The sequence below is a fragment of the Catharus ustulatus genome, chromosome 10 (genome assembly GCF_009819885.2).
Source record: "Catharus ustulatus isolate bCatUst1 chromosome 10, bCatUst1.pri.v2, whole genome shotgun sequence".
Classification (NCBI taxonomy): Eukaryota; Metazoa; Chordata; class Aves; order Passeriformes; family Turdidae; genus Catharus; species Catharus ustulatus.
Window position 1 is genome coordinate 8,766,173 of NC_046230.1, and position 19,276 is coordinate 8,785,448.

General features: G+C 38.4%; 1 protein-coding gene across 1 annotated transcript in view; it reads right to left on the reverse strand.

Moving 5' to 3' along the window:
• Positions 1 to 19,180, reverse strand: part of FARSB (phenylalanyl-tRNA synthetase subunit beta) — a 36,681-nt gene extending 17,501 nt beyond the window's left edge. The window contains exons 1-15 of the mRNA XM_033069121.1: positions 19,098 to 19,180; positions 18,104 to 18,159; positions 17,035 to 17,189; positions 16,444 to 16,516; positions 16,030 to 16,145; positions 15,466 to 15,616; positions 14,182 to 14,290; positions 11,876 to 11,946; positions 10,521 to 10,582; positions 10,382 to 10,433; positions 8,866 to 8,927; positions 8,246 to 8,453; positions 7,742 to 7,822; positions 4,680 to 4,772; positions 2,488 to 2,605 (exon numbers count right to left, since the gene is read on the reverse strand). Coding sequence (XP_032925012.1) covers positions 2,488 to 2,605; positions 4,680 to 4,772; positions 7,742 to 7,822; positions 8,246 to 8,453; positions 8,866 to 8,927; positions 10,382 to 10,433; positions 10,521 to 10,582; positions 11,876 to 11,946; positions 14,182 to 14,290; positions 15,466 to 15,616; positions 16,030 to 16,145; positions 16,444 to 16,516; positions 17,035 to 17,189; positions 18,104 to 18,159; positions 19,098 to 19,155 — 1,465 coding nt within the window. The 5' untranslated portion in view covers positions 19,156 to 19,180. The remainder of the gene's footprint in view (positions 1 to 2,487; positions 2,606 to 4,679; positions 4,773 to 7,741; positions 7,823 to 8,245; positions 8,454 to 8,865; positions 8,928 to 10,381; positions 10,434 to 10,520; positions 10,583 to 11,875; positions 11,947 to 14,181; positions 14,291 to 15,465; positions 15,617 to 16,029; positions 16,146 to 16,443; positions 16,517 to 17,034; positions 17,190 to 18,103; positions 18,160 to 19,097) is intronic.
• Between the last annotated feature and the right edge of the window lie 96 nt (positions 19,181 to 19,276).

The following is a 19,276-nucleotide window of genomic DNA, read 5'->3' on the forward strand; positions in this document are numbered from 1 at the left end:
TACACAAATAGTGTGCAACATATTCAGAATCAGCACGTTTCCTTCTGCCCTGAGAAAGAACATTTTTGCTCAGATTTGGTTGATTTAGTTATATTAAATCTGCCACACGTTTTGCTAATTTAATACAGCAAAACTTTGTCAGGTAAGTCTGAAGAGAAATCTGTCCAGTTCACCCTGGTAAGCACAAGCTCTGTGAAAGAAGGTGCTTTATTAAAACCCAGTGTGTTTAGAAGACCTAGGTTCATTCACACATGGATGACTGCAAGATGCCATTTCAAATACAGTTAATGTCAATACTCTTTTGACCCATACTTTTGAAACTATTAATTGGAAATTCTGCATGCCAAAATCATGAAATAATAAAATTAAATTAAGTCAGTCTGATGACATAAGCCTTGTGCAGGAAATCTCATTCCATATGTGAGAGGACAACCCCACATTTTTCAATATTTGCAGTTGCCTTTTTCCACTCCCTCTTCCCCTCCAAACTGTTTATTAGTCAAGTTTCATTTGGAAGTCAATTTGGGGAAGACAGTAGTGATTATAAACACAACACTAAAACCCATTTCAGGTTTCACAGTCTGTAAGGGCTCAGTCCATGAGAGGGCTGCCCAAGAGCAGCCAGCACAAAGCTGCTGCCTCAGAAGTCTTTGTCTATTGCAATGATTCCCATCAAAATTAAGTACACCACAAAATCATTCTTTATAAAACTGTTAAGCAGCCATCCACATAAATGAAAGCTTTCAAAGGCTGCACTTCAGAAACATGAAATGAAAGTAACAATTGAACTCACAAACTTCATAATGCCAGAGTAAATGTGCTCCTTAGTCCAAGATCAACAGCCCCACTCTTGGTTCTGAAGAATGCTGGTGCTATTCTGCCATCTGTCCCACGTTTTTTGCCTTCTCGCTAACTGCATGCCCAACAAGGAATGAACTGCACCACCAAATTGTCTGCATTTAATAAAAAAGAGCCTACATGGTTTGCTAAAACTGCTTGTTTTGCTTGGCAAGGCTCTTTTTTCCTTCAAAAAGAAAAAAAGGTAATCTACCAATTAAATTCATCACCAAAGCAATTTACTTGCCATTTTGTTTAGGCCTTATATAAACCTTTGTTTTGCAGATCCCAGATACTTTAAACACAACCACTAAAATCTGAAACCAGATAATGAAACAACAGAACAATTGCTACCACTGAATTTAAAGTAAAGTCAGCCTCTTTACTGAGGCAAAACTCCATTCAACTCCTCCCAGAAGTTGTAGGTTGGGCATTCCTTTTCTCTCAATATACCAGAGAGAAAGACATGAATCAGTAAAATTTAGCCAAGTTTTTAACATTAAAAAATGTCTTTACAGTTCATTTTACTGTGACACATTTTTCCAAACAAAGATAATTTGAAATTTTGATCATATACCATGAAACCAGAGCAAAGAGGCCCCAAAACACAGGAAGGATTTCACTGAAGCTTCTGGAAAGTGAACGAGCTGCTTTGTTTCATGTACAACAATTAAAGCTACAGAACAATTCCAAGGCAGCCATGCTTTCTTAGCATAGCTAGATGAAGTGGAAAGATAAGGGTAATATTTTACTAATGAGAGAGAAAATTTTATACTGTGGAGCTTTTTATTTATGGATTCAGTTTTTCACACACACTTGCTCCATTCTCTACCCTGTATTTCTGTACCAATCTCATTCTTCATATCAGTTATCAGCTTCCCAGAAAATAATTTGGAAGAATAAATACAAGCAATCCTGTTTAAAGATGATGGGAAAGAGATTTATGTTGAGACATATTGACCCCAAAAGGTTCCTCTGAATAACTGCTCTCTAGGACAGAATCTCCTATAAATAAAACCTGTTCTTCCTGGGCTCAGGACATTCTGCTTTCCAGCTGGCACAGCCCTGCACATCACTGAGACTGCAGTGGTCTAAACAGGCTCCTGAATTGTAACAACAGCATGCCTTTGGTACTTCTGCTTTCCAGGGTTTGTGCCACTTGCCAGCACTACCAGCAGGTAGTTTCTCTCATGAGCTACATCCCTGATAAGAATATCAATTATATTCCTGATCAGAATACAAAAACACACTAGATTAAGAGCACAAAAACAGGCACATTGATACAAGCAATTTAGAGCAGATAATTTATTGGTGCAAAATTGTCTTGTGTTTATGCTTGCAGTTTTTCAGTATCTGTGACAGATTTTAAGGAATAGTTAGATGCCTAAAAATAGCTGCAGTGTATCTTCCAGCACTTTTGAGTAGACCATCTAAAATGAACAATGTTTCCAGCCACTCTAAAATCCAGCCTGTAAACCAAGCTCTTAAATCTTGTGCTGTGCATGTTAGTACAAAACCCCATTGCAGTATGGAATGACTATAATTATGGAAAAGCCTATTTTAAAGGAAATACAGATTTACCTACTATTATCATTTGGTATGTAAATGTGTTTACATCATCAAAGATTCTGAGGGACCTTTTCTTCTTACCTGCATTAGGATCTTTTACTACAATGTCAGAAATCTCAAAGAGTTTGAGAGGCAAGGGCATCTTTCTGTTGGCAGCAATAGTTTTCAGCAGCCCAGGAAGGAGGGTTGTACGTGCCACCTGCAGGACAAACAGAGAGACTGCAAGTCAAATACCTTCCAAAATATCTTGTTTTCTTCAGGTTTTTTGTTTTGTCCATTTGTAACAGGAATTTAAAAGTAGTCAAGTGCAAATACTGCACTTACCTCTCATGTTTAAGCAACTTTGAATTAGAATTATTAAACTCAGAAATGTACATTCTTTCCATGTTCTATATACTGCATTTTCTCAAGGAGTTTATATGTGAGCTTAGAACTGGTACCATTTCACAGGTGGCTGAATTGCAGTGCAGGGTAGAAAAATAACATAGGAAGTGAAAAAAAGTCCCATAAATTTACTCTCACTTTTACAAAATGCAAATTCTAAGTGCAGTTTTGGAAATATCAAGTGTTATCTAAAATGTTATCTCTATACTACAGGAAAATGCTATGTAGTAGTCAGTCACGGAGACCTGAAATCTATAGAAAATATCTTCAAAGAACCAAGCAAGAGAAAATCATACCTGTGAATGTATCTGTAAGAACAGTAACATTTCCTGTGTTCTCCATTCAAATACTACCTTTGAATTGCACCTTTTTTATTTGTCAGACTTGAAGAGTCTGATCCAGTAAAGCTAATATAAGAGGGGTGGCAATGACTCTCTGCTCCTTGACTGCAGGTTCAAAGTCCCCATGTGCTCAGCCACAGTTCCTTCTTATGCTTGTTCATGCAGCATTTCTGTCTATTTATCCTACTTTTCCTAACCAATGAGGAGCTCCAGCTGCACACTCAGTGTAGGATGGACCCTGGCATCATCCTGCCCTTCCCTTGCTGGCAGAGGACAGGGGATTGGGAGAGTCATCCTGAGAATCTCATCCCAGCTACCATCTAAAGCTGAAAGTTTATAGTGCATCACAAAGAGCAGTGCTTCCCAGTTTTCAGGGAGGTCTACTTTTCAAAGATTTTAAAAGACTGAAGCTCTTTTTTCCCCACAAGGAATTATCCATCCAATAGTAACACTGCTCAGCAGCACTGCTACTGCAAAGGCCTGCAGTCTTGCAGGAGTCTGAAATTGTATCTGGCTAAAGGAGCTGCCATGCTTTCTCTTTTTGTTCACTTTATTGTTTGTTGGGGTACACTTTATATTGCTCACTGTAATCACCATACTAAATGGTAGAAGTGAATAGATGGTAATGGTCTAAACAGGTTCCAACAGTGTCTTGCATGACTGCTTATTTGTGGTACCAAATAAAAGGTGCAAAAAATTCTGTTCTTGAATCTCAGAGCAGCAGAAGACTGTCATCAATATTAGAGAAAAAATCTAGGAAGGTATTTCAGAAACTCAGAGAAATTGGGTGCACTGAAGGTCTTAAGGGAAAAAAAACACAAATCACAAAATATTAATAGCTCAGACGCCTGAAACTTTTCAAAACCTTTCTAAAGTGAGTTTACCTTTGTATTTCTTAGGCTAGAAAGAAAAAAAAGGGGCCTCCAAATTTATGCTCCTTGTAAACTAAAGAAACCATCTTAAAAAAACCAACACTCTTGAAAAGAAATATAAAACCCATGAATACACTCTCTTGGTATTTTCAGAATTGTTGACAATACCATACTTGAGCTCTCACTTCCTGCTTTAGCTAAAATCAAAGGATCTAGAAAGGAGTATTAAAATACTTCAAGAGCATCACAGACTAAAAAAACAAAACCAAACCAAGAGTAATAATGATCAATATTTTAAAAAAACCCAACCCAAAGCTCAAGAAGTTTAGAGATTGTCAAGTCTAATAGTTCCTTCTATGTTGAATAGGTTTTCTAGATGAGGGAGCTGATCCATCTGGGATTTTCTGCAATAAGAGGGCTCAGTTTTGCTACATTAATACCACACAGAGCATGGTACTTTGCTTTCTTGAAAAGCTGATAGTATTTCACACAGGAAGAGAGATTTCTCAGTGGAGTAACAGAAGATGACACCTTCAGCACATAAGTATACACAAGCTCTTTAATGCAGGAAATGTAGCTTAGAGTTTATAAATTTTATTTCCTGTAGTTTCCTTTCTGTCCTTTTTAAAATACAGAATCCATAACAATACTATTTTCAAAATGCAAATGGTCTCACCTGAAATTCTGCTGTTTTGGGGTTTGCTATGATCACAGCATTTGTTGCAGAGATGTCTGTGCCAAGTTTATCTGCAATATCTTCTTGAGAACACTGAAAACAAGACAAAAAAACTATCAAGGTCAAGTAGTTAAAATAGACAGTAAGCCAATGATGAAATTTGATATCAAAAATGAACAATGGAATTATAGCACTGCCCCATAATATGTGCTCTCACACCTAACACTCATAGAAATTAAGCCTCAGCCTTAAGACTAGGTGGGCAAACTGGTTTATTTACAAGTGTAAATTATTAAATAAAGTAAAGCTGGGTTTAAAAAAAGCAGGGTTTTTATTTAGGCTTCTCTCACGGATTGTTGTCATTTATTTTAAAAACAGGCTCAGATTCTGCACCCTGCCTTGCAGTGTTTTATAATGAAAATAGCACTTGCAGAGGGACAGGTATCTGTTCCTTCACACAAAGTAAAACAATCCCTTGAGGGACACTTACATAAAGTTCAGTACTGTCTATGAAAAACAGCTCATATGGCCAAGCCTTCAATTTTCAGAGCTGCATAAGATTCTTGTAGTTTGTTCAATTTTTGGGGCTGAGGTGTTTGTAAAGCCTGTATTCTAAAGGTGTATTTTTAAGCTAGTCAGTAAAACAAAATTCACTCACTTTATCAGGCTCAGCCAATGTCTCTGCACATACTGCAATAGATGCTACTTCTAAGATTTACACTTCAGATATCCAGAATTTATAGCTTTATTAGAGTAATAAAGAAACCAATAGCAGACTAGGCATGTAATTGAGGATTTGCTTGAGTACTGCAGTCTCCCAGAGTGTTCTCTTTGTGCTGGCAGCACTCACAAAGTGTGTTGATAAACCAACTGTGAGAAAAATGAGCAGATGATACCATCTGAAAAAGTGGATTATTGAATAATAATTTTAAAAGATCCCAAATAACACAAGGAATGCTGAACTTAGGAGGAGAGAACTGTGTTAACAGTTTTCAGATGTGTATCTAAACTACAGAATGTTACTGTGATTTAACTACATGCATTCTGGCTAAACTGTAGCTCCTCACAGAAGGCAATGTTACTGTGTACAAGTAACATTGTTTCTTGGTTTCTCTAACCAAGAAACAGATTGAGCACAAACACATAAGCAGTGTTTGTCATATAACTGGGGTACAGAATGTTGCAGCATAAATTATATCAAAATTAACATAAGCTTCACACTGGTATTTTAATAAAGTGTTAGGGACACAGCAGACTGTGAGTTTCATCCTGCCACAGCAGAAATACAAATGTGAAATGTGACACCATGACACACTGCATGACCTTCAAAAATTCTGCTGTTGCAGTTCATAAAGGTTCTCAGTTGTAGAAATGTAATATATTAAATGTTGCAGACATATTACCTATTTGGTGCTGAAAAAAAAAAAAGTATGTGCTCAAATAACTAAGCAAGAGTGCAGCACTCAAAAATGAATAATGAATTAGGAAATATTAATTTTGGATAGTAATATTAATGAGTAAAGAAAAACTTCAAAAGCTTGACTATACATACTATTCCTCAACATGGCAGTAACCACAGGGCTGACCTCTGTCAGATATTAGCACTGCAGGAAGCAATACTACTTACTGTCCTGGTTACTTAAATGAGTGAATAACCAAACATTAAAACTGGAATATATTTCTCAGAATGAGATCAGATTTTGCTTTTGAAGCTCTGTGAAATGTGAAGGTGTTAAAATTTTATTCAGTCCATTCAAATGACCGAATCTGGGTGCAATACCTGAACTTTTCAACTAGCAGAAATGTTTTAGGAGCCTGAAATGCTGCATCTTAAAATATTTGAGTAAATTAGTAAAAAATAATCTGTGAGCATATCACTCTTTCTCTTAAGAGGTTGTGTACTTTCAAGGATTTATACCTTGGGCCACCTAGTAAGTTTTAGGTTCAGGAAGAAGTTGAGAAATTCCACAGAGATTTTAACAGCATATGTGATGGTAGCTCCCTATGTGTTAAAATGTGCACAAACTGGATGTTCAGGCAAAGGCTTTGAGCAGATCTTGTAACAGAAAGGATTTTTAAAAATATAAATTTTCAATAGCTGCCTATGCCAGTCTCCATATATGGACAATTACCATATACATTTGGATGGCATGGGAGCATATTTAACTTTTTGGTTTTTAATAGTAGATCAGGTTCTCTGATCCAGTTCACAACTAAGGGGTATGAGCAAGTGGCCATGACAAAGATGTTGCTTCCTACTGTACATTCCATTTTAGCACAACAATCCTGCTGTATAATTTCCATAGTACAAATTATGGCATCAGTTAGTACCAGGGAGTACTAACTAATTAGAGTCCTAATTCTCAGCCAGACTACTGCCATGGCTGTGAGAAATAATACCTAGAACCAGTGATAACAATTCTATATTTTTAATCTATATTTGTAACCTATATACCATATACCTATTTGTTATCTATATTCAAAACCCTACCTGTGGTGAAACTCACAAAGGATGTCCCCTTAGTGTCCATGTATTGTAACTTTTTTATGGACATTCTTAAAATAAGCTCTTTGCAGACTGAATTATCTAATGCAAGGAATCATAGGCAAGTGACAATACTAAAGAAGCAAATAGAAACAGGAAAATCTCAATACACTGTAGGAACATTGACCAGAAAGTACTAAATTTTCATGTTGTTTTTCCAGATTATTGAATTATGATGAATTTAAATCTGGTCATCAAAATCTTTAGAGAGATTTGCTGTCTTACAACTTCATCCTATCAAGTTAAACTAAAACCAGTCCTTCAGCAGCTGTTTCCCTCTCTATACTTAGAACTACATACCACATTAACAGTGACTCATTTAATTTCTCTGACCTACAAACTCATCAAAAATTGTACTGTGATTCCAAAGCCCTTGTAAACAATCAGCTGCCAAAACAGTACTGGATAATACTGGTACATTTATACAACAACATATCCTCAGACCACCCTCTGCAGTTTTGATTGCATCACTGTTCAAACATGCGATTCAGAAAAATATGAAATCAATGTAATATACCAGGGCAAAAGTGAGTGCTTCAGTGAATCCAGCAGCTGCCAAGTCCAGTCTCAGAAGTTCTGTGAGCTTGTTGAGGGGGAGCTAAAATGAAACAGAACAGTTTTCAGCTTCCATCTAAAAGCATTTTGCTATTCTTTCCCGAGGTGATTCTGCCTGTTACATGATGGTGAATTCACTAGGGACGGACTATGCTTGTGTGCTTAAAATTTTTGAAAGCATTAGCCAGCTGCCTTTAGGCTTGCCTGAGGAAATGAATCTCCCAATTAGAGATTTAATACGGGCTCCCTACTTAAACCCTGTCTTTTTTCAAGTACCAGCAACCACTGGTCTTAGACTTATTCAAATCAGTGGGGCATCTGTTTTGTATCCCATCCATGGTAAATACTTCTCAAGGCAAAGCATGTCAAAATATTTAATTCCTAGGTTCTGTTTTCCCCAAAGCCCTTCTGGCATGCAGCAGTCATTTACTGACAACAGAGCATTCATTTGAAGGGGCAATCTTACTTGATTAGCTATGGTGTACGTTTTCGGAATCACCATCTGAATGTTGTTATAACCATAAGCTATTGCTGCATCTTCTACGATATCACAGGCATGGATAATGTCTGCTCTGGTAGGAGGGATTTCAATCTCTAGATGGTTCCCATTCCCTGTGACGTGTGACTTCAAACACATCCTAGTCAGCAGCTTTGCCAGGCTTGATGGAGTTTCACTGAAACAAAACAAGAGAGTGGTAATTTATGGATTTTGCACTATATTGACCGGCTTTGTAAAGTAATCAGCGTTTTTTCTGCATTGCCTCATATCCTGAAGAATCTGCAAGTGCTTTATGGACTGTACAAAGACTTAGCATTCAAAGAAAACCAGCTCAGAATCTCACTCATGAGATGGTCGTTTTCCTTAACTTCATAACAGTTGTGTGAAGCCATAAAGAATTATTCACTTTCTCTGAAAGCAGGGGACTCTGTTACAGAGTCAGTCTAATTACCCAAGATAACATTTCTTATAAATTTAAAAAAAAAAATCACATAGTCCAAACATTTTTAAAACAATGCAATAATCAATGTCTTCTAGTACCTCTGTCATGGTTAATAAAAGCTGTGTTTTCATTTGCAGTAACACACCTGATTCCTACTTTCTTGTTAATGTATTCAGGTTTCACCTTCTCTGTTCGATAAGCCAGCTCCTAAAAAGAAAGACAAAGATTTTAAGCACACACAGGGCCTGCCATTTCTACCTAAGAGCATTCTATCTCATTAATCTAGCTTCTAATTGCCATACTAAAATGACACCCATAGAAGACAAATATGGAATATTAGTCTACATTTAGCATTCTGAAGTTAACAGGATTGTTGAAAATATACTCTGGTGATGCAAAAGCTGTTCTTGGTTAAGCTGGAAGGGTGAATACAGCATGAAATCTCTGTTATTGAAACTTCTGATAATTTCTGATATAAGCAAGTAACAGAGTCACTGAAAGTTTCTGGTGAGCAGTTCATCCTAAGTCAAAGCCCTAAAGCACAGAATGGTCATGCATGAGATCTCATGGTCTTGTACAGATCAAATGACTTCTAGGAGGAAAAGGAAGGAAAACTTTCTATTTCTTTATTGGCAGCAAATACCTACTAGTATTTTACTTAGCAAATGTGCAACATAGTTAAGAAAGTTATTTTGTATGTATTTATATATTTCATGTGTTTCTAAACTTTAAACATAAATCCTTAAAAACCATAGCATCTGAAACGGGGATTTTTTTCTCTGTTTTATCCAGCAAAGCTGCTTTGGTTTCTGCAGAGATTTCTGTCTTGTTTGGTATCTTTTCACAATTCTACATCTTTCCTTTGGTGATTAAAACTGACATTGTGAAAACAAAAAGCTAAAATGACACTAGAAAACCTCTCAGCAAAACTAAGTTTCTTTCCCTCTCAACAGTTTGTACTCCCTTGGTATATCTGATTTTATGAACTCAACCAGATCTGTCTTCAGTTACTTTCAGGAAACAGGAGGAATTGCTTTCTTTATACCTATTAAGAGAATAAAAACGTAAGACTCCATTAATGTGAAGAGGTCTGTCTGGGGCTCTGAACTGAACTTGAAGTCAACATTCTGCCTTTTAGACCTTTACATACTTGGTGTCTGTAAAGTGAAAGACTGAAAAATGCTGTGTTACAAGCTTATTTTAACTGAAGGGCATTAAAGCTTCCAGATCTGATAAGTACATTATGCTGAGGCTGGTTTCAGTTGTCCATAGGCTGAAGGACCTCTTCCTGCATTCATTTTCCTGATTTGGAACATGTAGGTTTTAAAAGCTTTAGATACAGATGATGACCTTTGATTTGTTCTGAAAAAGTTCCTATCACAGGTACTCTAAACCATAACAGTGTATTTTTAACCTCATCATAATTCAATGGAGCTTCAGAATGACTTTCCTAGACAAGAAGCAGGAGTTATTTTTCATGGGGTTAGAGGAGGTTCTAACTCACTAATACAGAGAAAGTGCCAAGCTGGGATTTTACACCACACCTCAGAACCAGCACATGCTGCCACTGTAGGAAAAAAAAGCAATGTCACTCTTAGCAGAGTTTGTGTCAATGAAGCCCTCTCCCTAAGGACACAGAGATCTCCTAATGCTGTGCTTACCGGATAGATGTGGGTCTTCCCATTGGGATGAACCACTTCTACTGCTTCAACACTGAGAGAGACAGAAAAATATGAGTAACAATTGTTTTTAACACATGGCCCAAATGTCATGTCTCTCTGCTTGGAGATTTATACTCACGTGAATGGCTTCTCACAATATTCACTGAACATCGTGACCATAATATCAAGAACAATTTTTGCCTACAAAACAAACATAATAATCACATTGAAATCTGTCATTTACTTCGGTTGATGTAGACAAAATATTTTAACAAAAAAACAGAGAAAATATCTCATCTTACATCTTCTTTATTCTATTATAATTTCCTAGCAGCCTAGAATACTAGACTGAATTGTAAAAAATATTTTCCTTCTGCTGCATACATTTGTGCAAAAGCTTGCAAATCTTTGCTTTTCAGGGTTCTGAAGCCTTTGTGTATCTTTTCTAAATTCTTTTATTTAGAAACTCAGGGGTTTTATTACCATTTGGAGCTGGGTCTTCCTAACCTTCTGTATAATTAGTCATTTTACTGAAGTTCAAGTGAGAATGGAGAGGCTGAAGGACTGCATTGTTTAGCAATACATTATTGAATAATCTCATCTGCAATTTTTTTTGTTTGTTTTACAATTAATATTTCAAGAGATTAGTATAATGGAATGTTATAATGAGATTCAGATGAACTTCTCAATCCACAAAGAGGTGTTTTTGATGCCTGACAGTGTAATTTCCTTTTCTTAAACAGAACAACACATATTTATTTATACTATCAAGACAAGCAGTAGCAAGAAACAGTTATTTATTAGTCTGCTTAAAAGCCACTTCTCAACATGCGAATTTATTTGTGTTGTTAAATACCATTTTGTAGTAGGGTAAGTTAAAAGCAGTTTTACTCTTAAGCATGAAGTTACACACTTTAGGGAAACTATCAATGAATGCACAGCCTATATTCAAGAACAATTATACAAGGCAATTATAACTCCTTGGCTTTCATGCTTCAGCTTTGAGTTACAGAATTTGCATATGGAAACACTTGAATTTAACAATTATTTGCATGGCATCCCTGCTTGATAAAGATAACTAAGGAGAAAAATCCTTGTCTTTCTTCCCTCAGCCCAAATTTTCAGTAGGAGACAAAATGAATCTTTACAAAGAGTATTCTGCCAAAACAGGAAGTCTTAGTAAATTTTATTCTTTTCCAAGCCTTTCAGATTTAGAAAAAGTGCTCAAAAAGAACAAACAGTCTCTAATTTACTTGAATTATTTTCTCATACAAGCTGAACACTTAGTGTCAACATAAAGATACAGTAAAATCAAAATTCAGTGAAAACACAATGCTATCTGTTTCCAGGGAATTCTACAGTCTTTTGTATTGGAATGTTGGCTCCATACAGTAAATGCCTTGTTGTTGTAGTGGGTCTTTATATTGGAGCTCTATTATCCAAAGGGAAAACAATTATATTAAAGCATATCAAAAGCAGGAAAGATTAATTTACCTTTGTAATATCTGTGCCTGTACATTCAATAAACACATTTCTGGTTTTTAGGCTTATTTTTGTATGATCACCTAAAACATGTGAAAACAAGAACATGTTAAGAAATATTAGTTTTATTGCAATAGCACTGGTACTGATTCATTTTGTGTCAGAAAGATCATTGTCATTTTCCACAGCTTAAAAAAGCTATTCTCTACTGCACCAACATTCACAGCTGTTGGCAGAATAGCAGCTGTTTTTATTTTTGAATTTATGAATCAAATAAAAGGAAAAAGGCAGATCAGACACACACTGAGTGGGTTATGCTTTACACTCAAGACACAGGGATGATCCACAGGTATCCTGGCACTCAGCTGGAAAAGGCAGCTAACAGAACAGTGGCCATCTGCTGTTAGCAAAGGGCTCTGCACTGCCACAGCATCCCATCTTCCCTGGGTTTAGTCTCACATTGAATCACATTTGTGATCTATGTCATTTCCTTGGACAGGAACAACTGAAATGGTCTTCAAAAAGTGATGTAGACTAATGATTATCAATAGGCATTCTTTGGTCTCCTGACACTGCTGATACCTTATAAGTTGCTCTACAGTAGTGACTTAGGTCTAGTATGGGTTCCTTCTAAGCATGAATTTGCTTTGTCTATACTGGGAATTATGATGTGTGCACCTAAGTATATTCCTGTCACACTCAAAAATTTTCTTGTCTGGAAGAAGTACCTGAAGTGTCTCTTTTGCAAACTGGCTGTAAAGGCCCCCAGTAGCTGGTTCCCTACAAAAGTGGGGTCTGTTAGTAAGCCACAAGCAATCTGGAGCAGCTGTACAGAGATCTCATTCTGCCTGTTAGGTACAGATGGGCAGTGCACACCTGGAGTGAATTCCATGGCTGGGAACCATGCAGGAATGGGCACACACAGTCCTAGAACCGTGTGGGATCATGCCAAATCCAGCCTCTTTGTCCTTCTTGCCATTCCTTGCACCATTCATTGATGCAGATGCACCCCACCACAGCCAAAGAAAGCCTTCAGATGTACATGAGAATTCCTGCTTCCTTTGTTTGATTCTGACTTAGCTTCTCTGTTTTAGTTTCCTATCTGAGACATTAGGTCCCAGCCAGACTGGAAGTTAGGTGCACCAGAGATCTTAAGACTGAGGGATCTTGTACTCCCTTACATCTGTGCTGTATCTCTTTGCAGATGGAATGCTTTCAGCATCTCTGGACTCACTTCAAAGCAAATACAAACCTTCACATCAGTGCTTGTAGATAATCCAAACAACCAATACAGATGTTTACACTGCATTATCTGTTTAAAAAGCACCTCTGACCTGGAAGTCTCTCTCAGATACTGTTCCCTAAAGCAGTGGCAGGTATTAAATTTAGTTCAACGTTTTTAATTGATGAAAGATAAACAATATGAAGTGCTTATAAATGGAACACCCCCAAGCTGAATGAGCCTAACAAAGAAGGACAAGGTACAGAATCTTCAGAATAGTTACTGTTACCAGTCCCTGCCAGAGAGTTTGAGCCGCCTTTTAAGAAGATTTGGGTTAGCTGGATAAGGTCTATTAGGAAGCACATATCCAAAGAGATTATCACTGCAGATTTATTGGTCAGTGTAGGCAAAATTACTGATTCCTGACCTATATTTCAGTGTGTAGGTATACTGAATTATCTTTCTTTAAGGAGTAATTCTTGTCATACCATTAAATGGCTTCAGCAAACCTTGTTCTCAAAAATCACCCATGGTTTTTCTGCATTCAGAGGAAACCAATGTCTAGAAACAATGCCAAAAGTCTAAACTAATTCATTCTCTTTAAGCAATTAAAGTCTCCTGAAATCACTTAGTGGGACAGCACTTGGATCCATAAAAACTAGTTCCCACAGCTGGTAGGCTCCCTGCTGTGACCTCATAAAATGGAGTACTAAGTTGCAGTTACCAGTTACAGTTACCAGTTTAAAAAATAATTTCTTGCCGGCTTCTTTTAGCTGAACAAATGCTTTCCTAAGGAAAGTTCTGGCCACAAGGAGCTTTATTGAGTTGGGGAAGAGTATGAGAAGCTCAGTGCAGAGGTTTGTAGTAGGACTTTTACACCCTTCTGATGAAGATGAGAAAAAGGAACACTAGCAGCCTAGGGAGGGAGCAAAAAATTTTACTACCTTTAAACTGAAAGAAGAAAAAAAGATTTTATGAAATTGTAAGTGAAACAATTTTAAGAAAACATAATAATCCCTACAACACATCAGTGCTTCTGTCAGACACTAATTCACAGACAAAACAGCAGTACAAAGCAGTCACAAATTAATCTTACCATTGATGATTGGTGGCATGGAGAGAACAACCCCATTGCTGTCATAAATGACAGGATAACGTGGCTTGTTTTCAATCAGGTGCAGATAGTGCCGAAGGTGGCTGTCAGTCTGGAGAAACAAAGCACAGCCTGAATTGCACTTCAGCTCACAGGTGAACTTCCACAGAGCCACAATGCTTTGGTGAGTGATTAAGGGGAATTTTGAATGTGGAAGGATTGGGTTACAGTTAAGTACTTTACTAGCAAAGGATGTTTTCGCCCAGCAGCAGGAAAAGTTTGAAATGACAGAACTGGATTTTTGGTTTTCTTCAGAAGTGCTGAAGATTATTTAAAGATTCTCTCAAACATGTGTAGGCCATGCTACCCTCGTTCACCACAGCAAACATTGCCAAATATCCTTAGTCTACAGGAACTCTTCTTAAAAGTGATAAAAAGTTAGTACTGCAATACTTTTGGTTATAAATTGCTGGATACCGACACATGTAAATTTTGATTCAAATTTAGGTATAAATTTGTTCTAATGACATAAGTATGGACTGTGCCACAACCCAATTTCCTTTTAGTCTCTCTTGTTTCTGAGCTCTCTTACTCCTTAGTCACAGATACTTGAGGATTTGTCTCTGTGGCCAGTATGTGCTCCAGCAGAGCTGTACACTGCAATGACAGTGATAAATAGTATAATTTTCAAATGCTGACATTAGAACTGGCCCACATAAACATTGTAAAATCAGACTTAATAGGAACTTTCCTAGCATTTGCCTGGTTTCATCAGGATGCTGAGCCAAGAGCAGTGCCAGACTTAACTTGAGCCTTTTACACAGATATGCTTCCCTAATATGCAGTTGGGTAAATAATCTAACATCTTCCCCAAGTAAACTGGACAAATGAAGGTAACTTTAAAAAATCTGGTAATATCTACCCGAAATTTTTCCTACCCTTGTACACCAAATATTTATATGTAGACAAATAAACAAGCTTTTACAGTATTATTAAGACCATCATGAAAACAAATCTTCATGTGGATAAACCAGAAGTTTTCTACCAAACCCATTCTAATAGTTGGTCTTAGTCCCAAAATACAACATATCTTTCAGAGACGATAAAATATTATCATGCATTGCTCATGACAAGCAAAACATGGAATGTTCACTGGCTGTTAAGCTACAGAAGATAACTGTGTTTTACTTGTAAGAGTAACTTTGAATAACAAGGATATGAGAGATATTTAGCCTTGGAAATTTATCTTCCTCATTTAGAGCAACAAGTCTGAAAAATTCCACTTACCCTATACAGATCCATAATTTGTGAGGCTGTGTACTCCTTGGATTGATTCAAGGGTTTAAATTTAATTTCAGAAGGTGCTTTGGCTGTAAAAGTAAATGGACCAGTGATGGTGTCCAAGTCATGGGTACCTATTGCTACTAATGCTCTTTTCCTAGAAATAAAGAAGGCAAAATAATGTTTTTACTAGTAATACTTGGGAGCTTTTTAGAGTATGATGCTCTGCTGTTCACAGAGCTTACTGAGAAAGCTGAAGGATAATTTTGAGAAGCCCAGAAATTACTTGATGAATAACATTTTAATAAATATTATTATGAATAACAACACAACTGTCAAGGCAACTTCAGAGGGAATGTTGCTACACACTTCTGTCTCAACTGGTGAATGAACTGTAACAGCTATTTATGTTGAACAATATTGGCAGCAGACAAGAACAGGTAAGGAAATGCAAAGGATCAAGAGAGCTCCTATAGAAGATTTCCCTTGGCATAACCATAACGCCTCTATGCAATAGGGATAAAATCATGCACACAGACACTATACACTACTTTAAATCTAAGCACTAACCTGCAAATATTTTGGTGTAGTTTCTCTTGGAGGTCGATGAAGCTGTCGTAGCGGTCCTTGGTAAAAGTTATATTTCGGAGGACGGCGGCTACAGCGTGAGGCCGGATCTGGGCAGTCTGCAATTCACAACAGCAGCATGCAGACTTCAAGAGAGCTCTGAAACTTTGATATGAGCTCCATCTGAAACTTTGATTTGATCTGCTACTAGGTTCACCCAAAACAATTTGTCTGTTTTTCCTCCCCCTCCTCATTCCTAAGACTAGACAACACCGAGTAGAGATATTTATATTTCTTCAGCTCCTGTTCTGCAAATAAGATTTCCAGTCTCACTGCTCTTACAAAATCATACTGATACGGATCTTGCTGCTTCAGCAACTCTCAATACATTTACAAAAGTGCAGTAAACCTTTTTACCTGTTCAGTGACAATCAGCCTCTGACCTTCACCCTCAGCTGGTATTATCTTTTCGAACTTAGGGAGATTTATCCTAAAACAAAAACAGAAGTAAGTCTGTAGCTGAAATGCAGCAAACTAGAAATGTAGCAGCAATTATATTGTAGAAAACTTCCTTGATAACATTTCTTGGCAAGTAATTAGCTAACTGAGCAAAACTTGTTTTTTATGGGATGGTAAACAGATTACTGAACTAGAAAGGATGAACTCAGATAAAGTTCTTGCAGAAAAGGGAAATAAATTATTTGTTTTGGTATTTACTATAAAGGATCACAAGGAAGTTTCTCTGCAGAAGTTCTTTACAGAGGATAAATCTCAAATGGAACAGCAATTGAAAACTTTGTAGAACAGATACAAAGTACAGTAACATTCTAGTCTAGTCTGTTTAAGTTATGCAATAGATCCCCTCCAGAGGAACATCTGATGAATCTGACCTACATGTGTAACCATACTCAAAATCCAAGCAAGCAGGAAGTTCTGTTTACTGACCAGAAATGGACCCATATTTCAACAAGTAACAAACAGCACAGAAATCTCACAGCTCTGCCCTACCTTTCCTTAAAGACCTGCAGTCCTCGGACCAAGCCTTCCAGGCACAGCAGATCATAGCGGTTGGCAGGGACATCAATTTTATAGAGAACGACATCAGACGCCCCTTTTGCCTTTTCTTCACCTTTTTCTTTACTTATAATGTCCTTCTCAGACGTCTGAAACCAAGCAAAAATTCGGTTTTAACCTGTTACATCTTAACATTGACGGCAGAATGATAGTGAGAGGAGAAACCGTATTAAGTTTAACACTCTAATTTGCATTTATATGGCAAATGGGCACACCAAATACAAGAAATTACATAAAACCTCAAATTCAGAAACTGTAGAGCAGTGTACCACAAGAAAAATCCAGTATTAAAATTTTAAGAAAAAGATTATAGGAGCAAGAACTTTCAGGCTGTCAGATCCCAGTAGAGATCTGAGACCTCACTTCTGGCAATAGATTGGCAAATGACTTGTCATAATCAAATTTATTCTGAAATAAAGCATAACATACAATGTTCAGATGTCTTTTCATAAACATCATTAAAAGGCCAATAAATTAAAATTAAATGGCACAACCAAAACAGGTCTACTTGAACAAGATTTGCCTGGATCGAGTTATCAGGACTAGCGAATCTCCACAAGTACAGAACCTTTATCAAAATTTAAAATGTAAATCAGTTACAACTCAAGTAACAATGTCCAAGACAAATAAATTTTTTGTGGATATTGCACAGATGACTGTGTATCAAACAAAGCCAAACAGATCTTGTAAAATATGATCAATGCATGCCCTGTGGCCATATTTATGCTGCTAAATAAAATAGTGCCTGAGACAAGATCAAGCAGCACAGAGTGCTGAGCTCCAGAAAGTATTGCAAAATCTTGGAGTCTCTTGCTTCCAAAGCAGTAACTTTTGTAAGTCTAAGGGTTTTTTTCCAGATTCAAAACATCTTTGTTAATACAATCCATTACAACCCTGTACCAGGGGATATACTGAAAAAAATGCTATACAAACTTCTACCAAAAAGCAGTGCTGTCAATATGTTACATCTACTGAAAAAGCAACAAATAAGTACATTACTTACAATTTCATCAAGCTCCAAACCAAACTCAAAGCAAAGCTCATCAAATTCTTCATCCGCTGTGAAGGAAGATGGTGAATTTTGGTTAATAGGCAGACCTCAGACCTAATTTTTGTGTGTGTTTGGAATGTTTTCAAACAAGATAACAAATGCTATTAAAAAAAATAAAAGTAATTGAAGGAATTTTCCTTATATTTGCATCTGAGTAGCAGCTTCTTTAGCACATATTCGATTTATTGACATGGTATTTGGAGAGTCACAAGGGAGGGCTTCTGATCTTTGGAGCTCAGCTCCTCAGCCAAGTCTGTCAGAGCAACTCTGGCCTGAACAGATAGATAATGAAATGAGAAGGGAATAACTGGGCAGCTTCTGCCGAGTGCTCCTACTGTGATCAGTCCGGGTGTTCTACAGAGGTTGCATCAAGTGCGCTGTACAGGTGAGTAACACCCCGGAGCTGACCGTGCAGATCCGCACCGGGCTGTCTGCCGAGCCACAGCTCCCGTCTGCTCTAAACCACCGATGTCCCGAACGCTCCTCAGCCGAGCATCTTAAATCTGCTTCCTGAGCCACGCTATTCACTGCTCGCTTTGCCTGCTCTCCCTCTCATCTCTCCTTCGTTTAACCAGATCCCAAAGCAGACAGTGAAACTCCAGCCAGAAGCCGCCATGTGGACACGCGTGGTCGCGGTTTCCCGAGAGATGCGGGCTCAAAGCAGCGCGTGTCGGGGCAATGGGCAGAGGGGGCAGGATAACACACGGCTGCGCCTGGCGTGCCGAGGAGCAGGCGGCAGGAGAGCCAGCGGCGCTCCGAGTTCTGAGCTTCCCCGAGAGCCCCAGCGCGGCCCCGGGACACGCAGGGCGCGGAGGGCGCGGCCGCCGGCACCGAGCGCGCCCCGGCCGGGGCGGGCAGCGGCGGGGGCGCCGCGGCGATGGCAGCCCGGGGGCCGCGGTGCCGGGCGGGCGCGTCCCGCAGCACGGCGGGGATGGCGAGCACTCACTGTAGCTCCTGCCCAGCGCCCGGAACAGCAGCTCCCGCTTCACGCTGACGGTCGGCATGGCGGCCCGGGCCCGCGCTGCGCCTGCGCCGCGCTCCCGCCAGGCCCCGCCGCGCTCCCGCCGCGCTGCCCGCGGGCCGCCCTCAGCCCCCGGCCCGCGCCCGCCCAGCACCGCGCTGCCC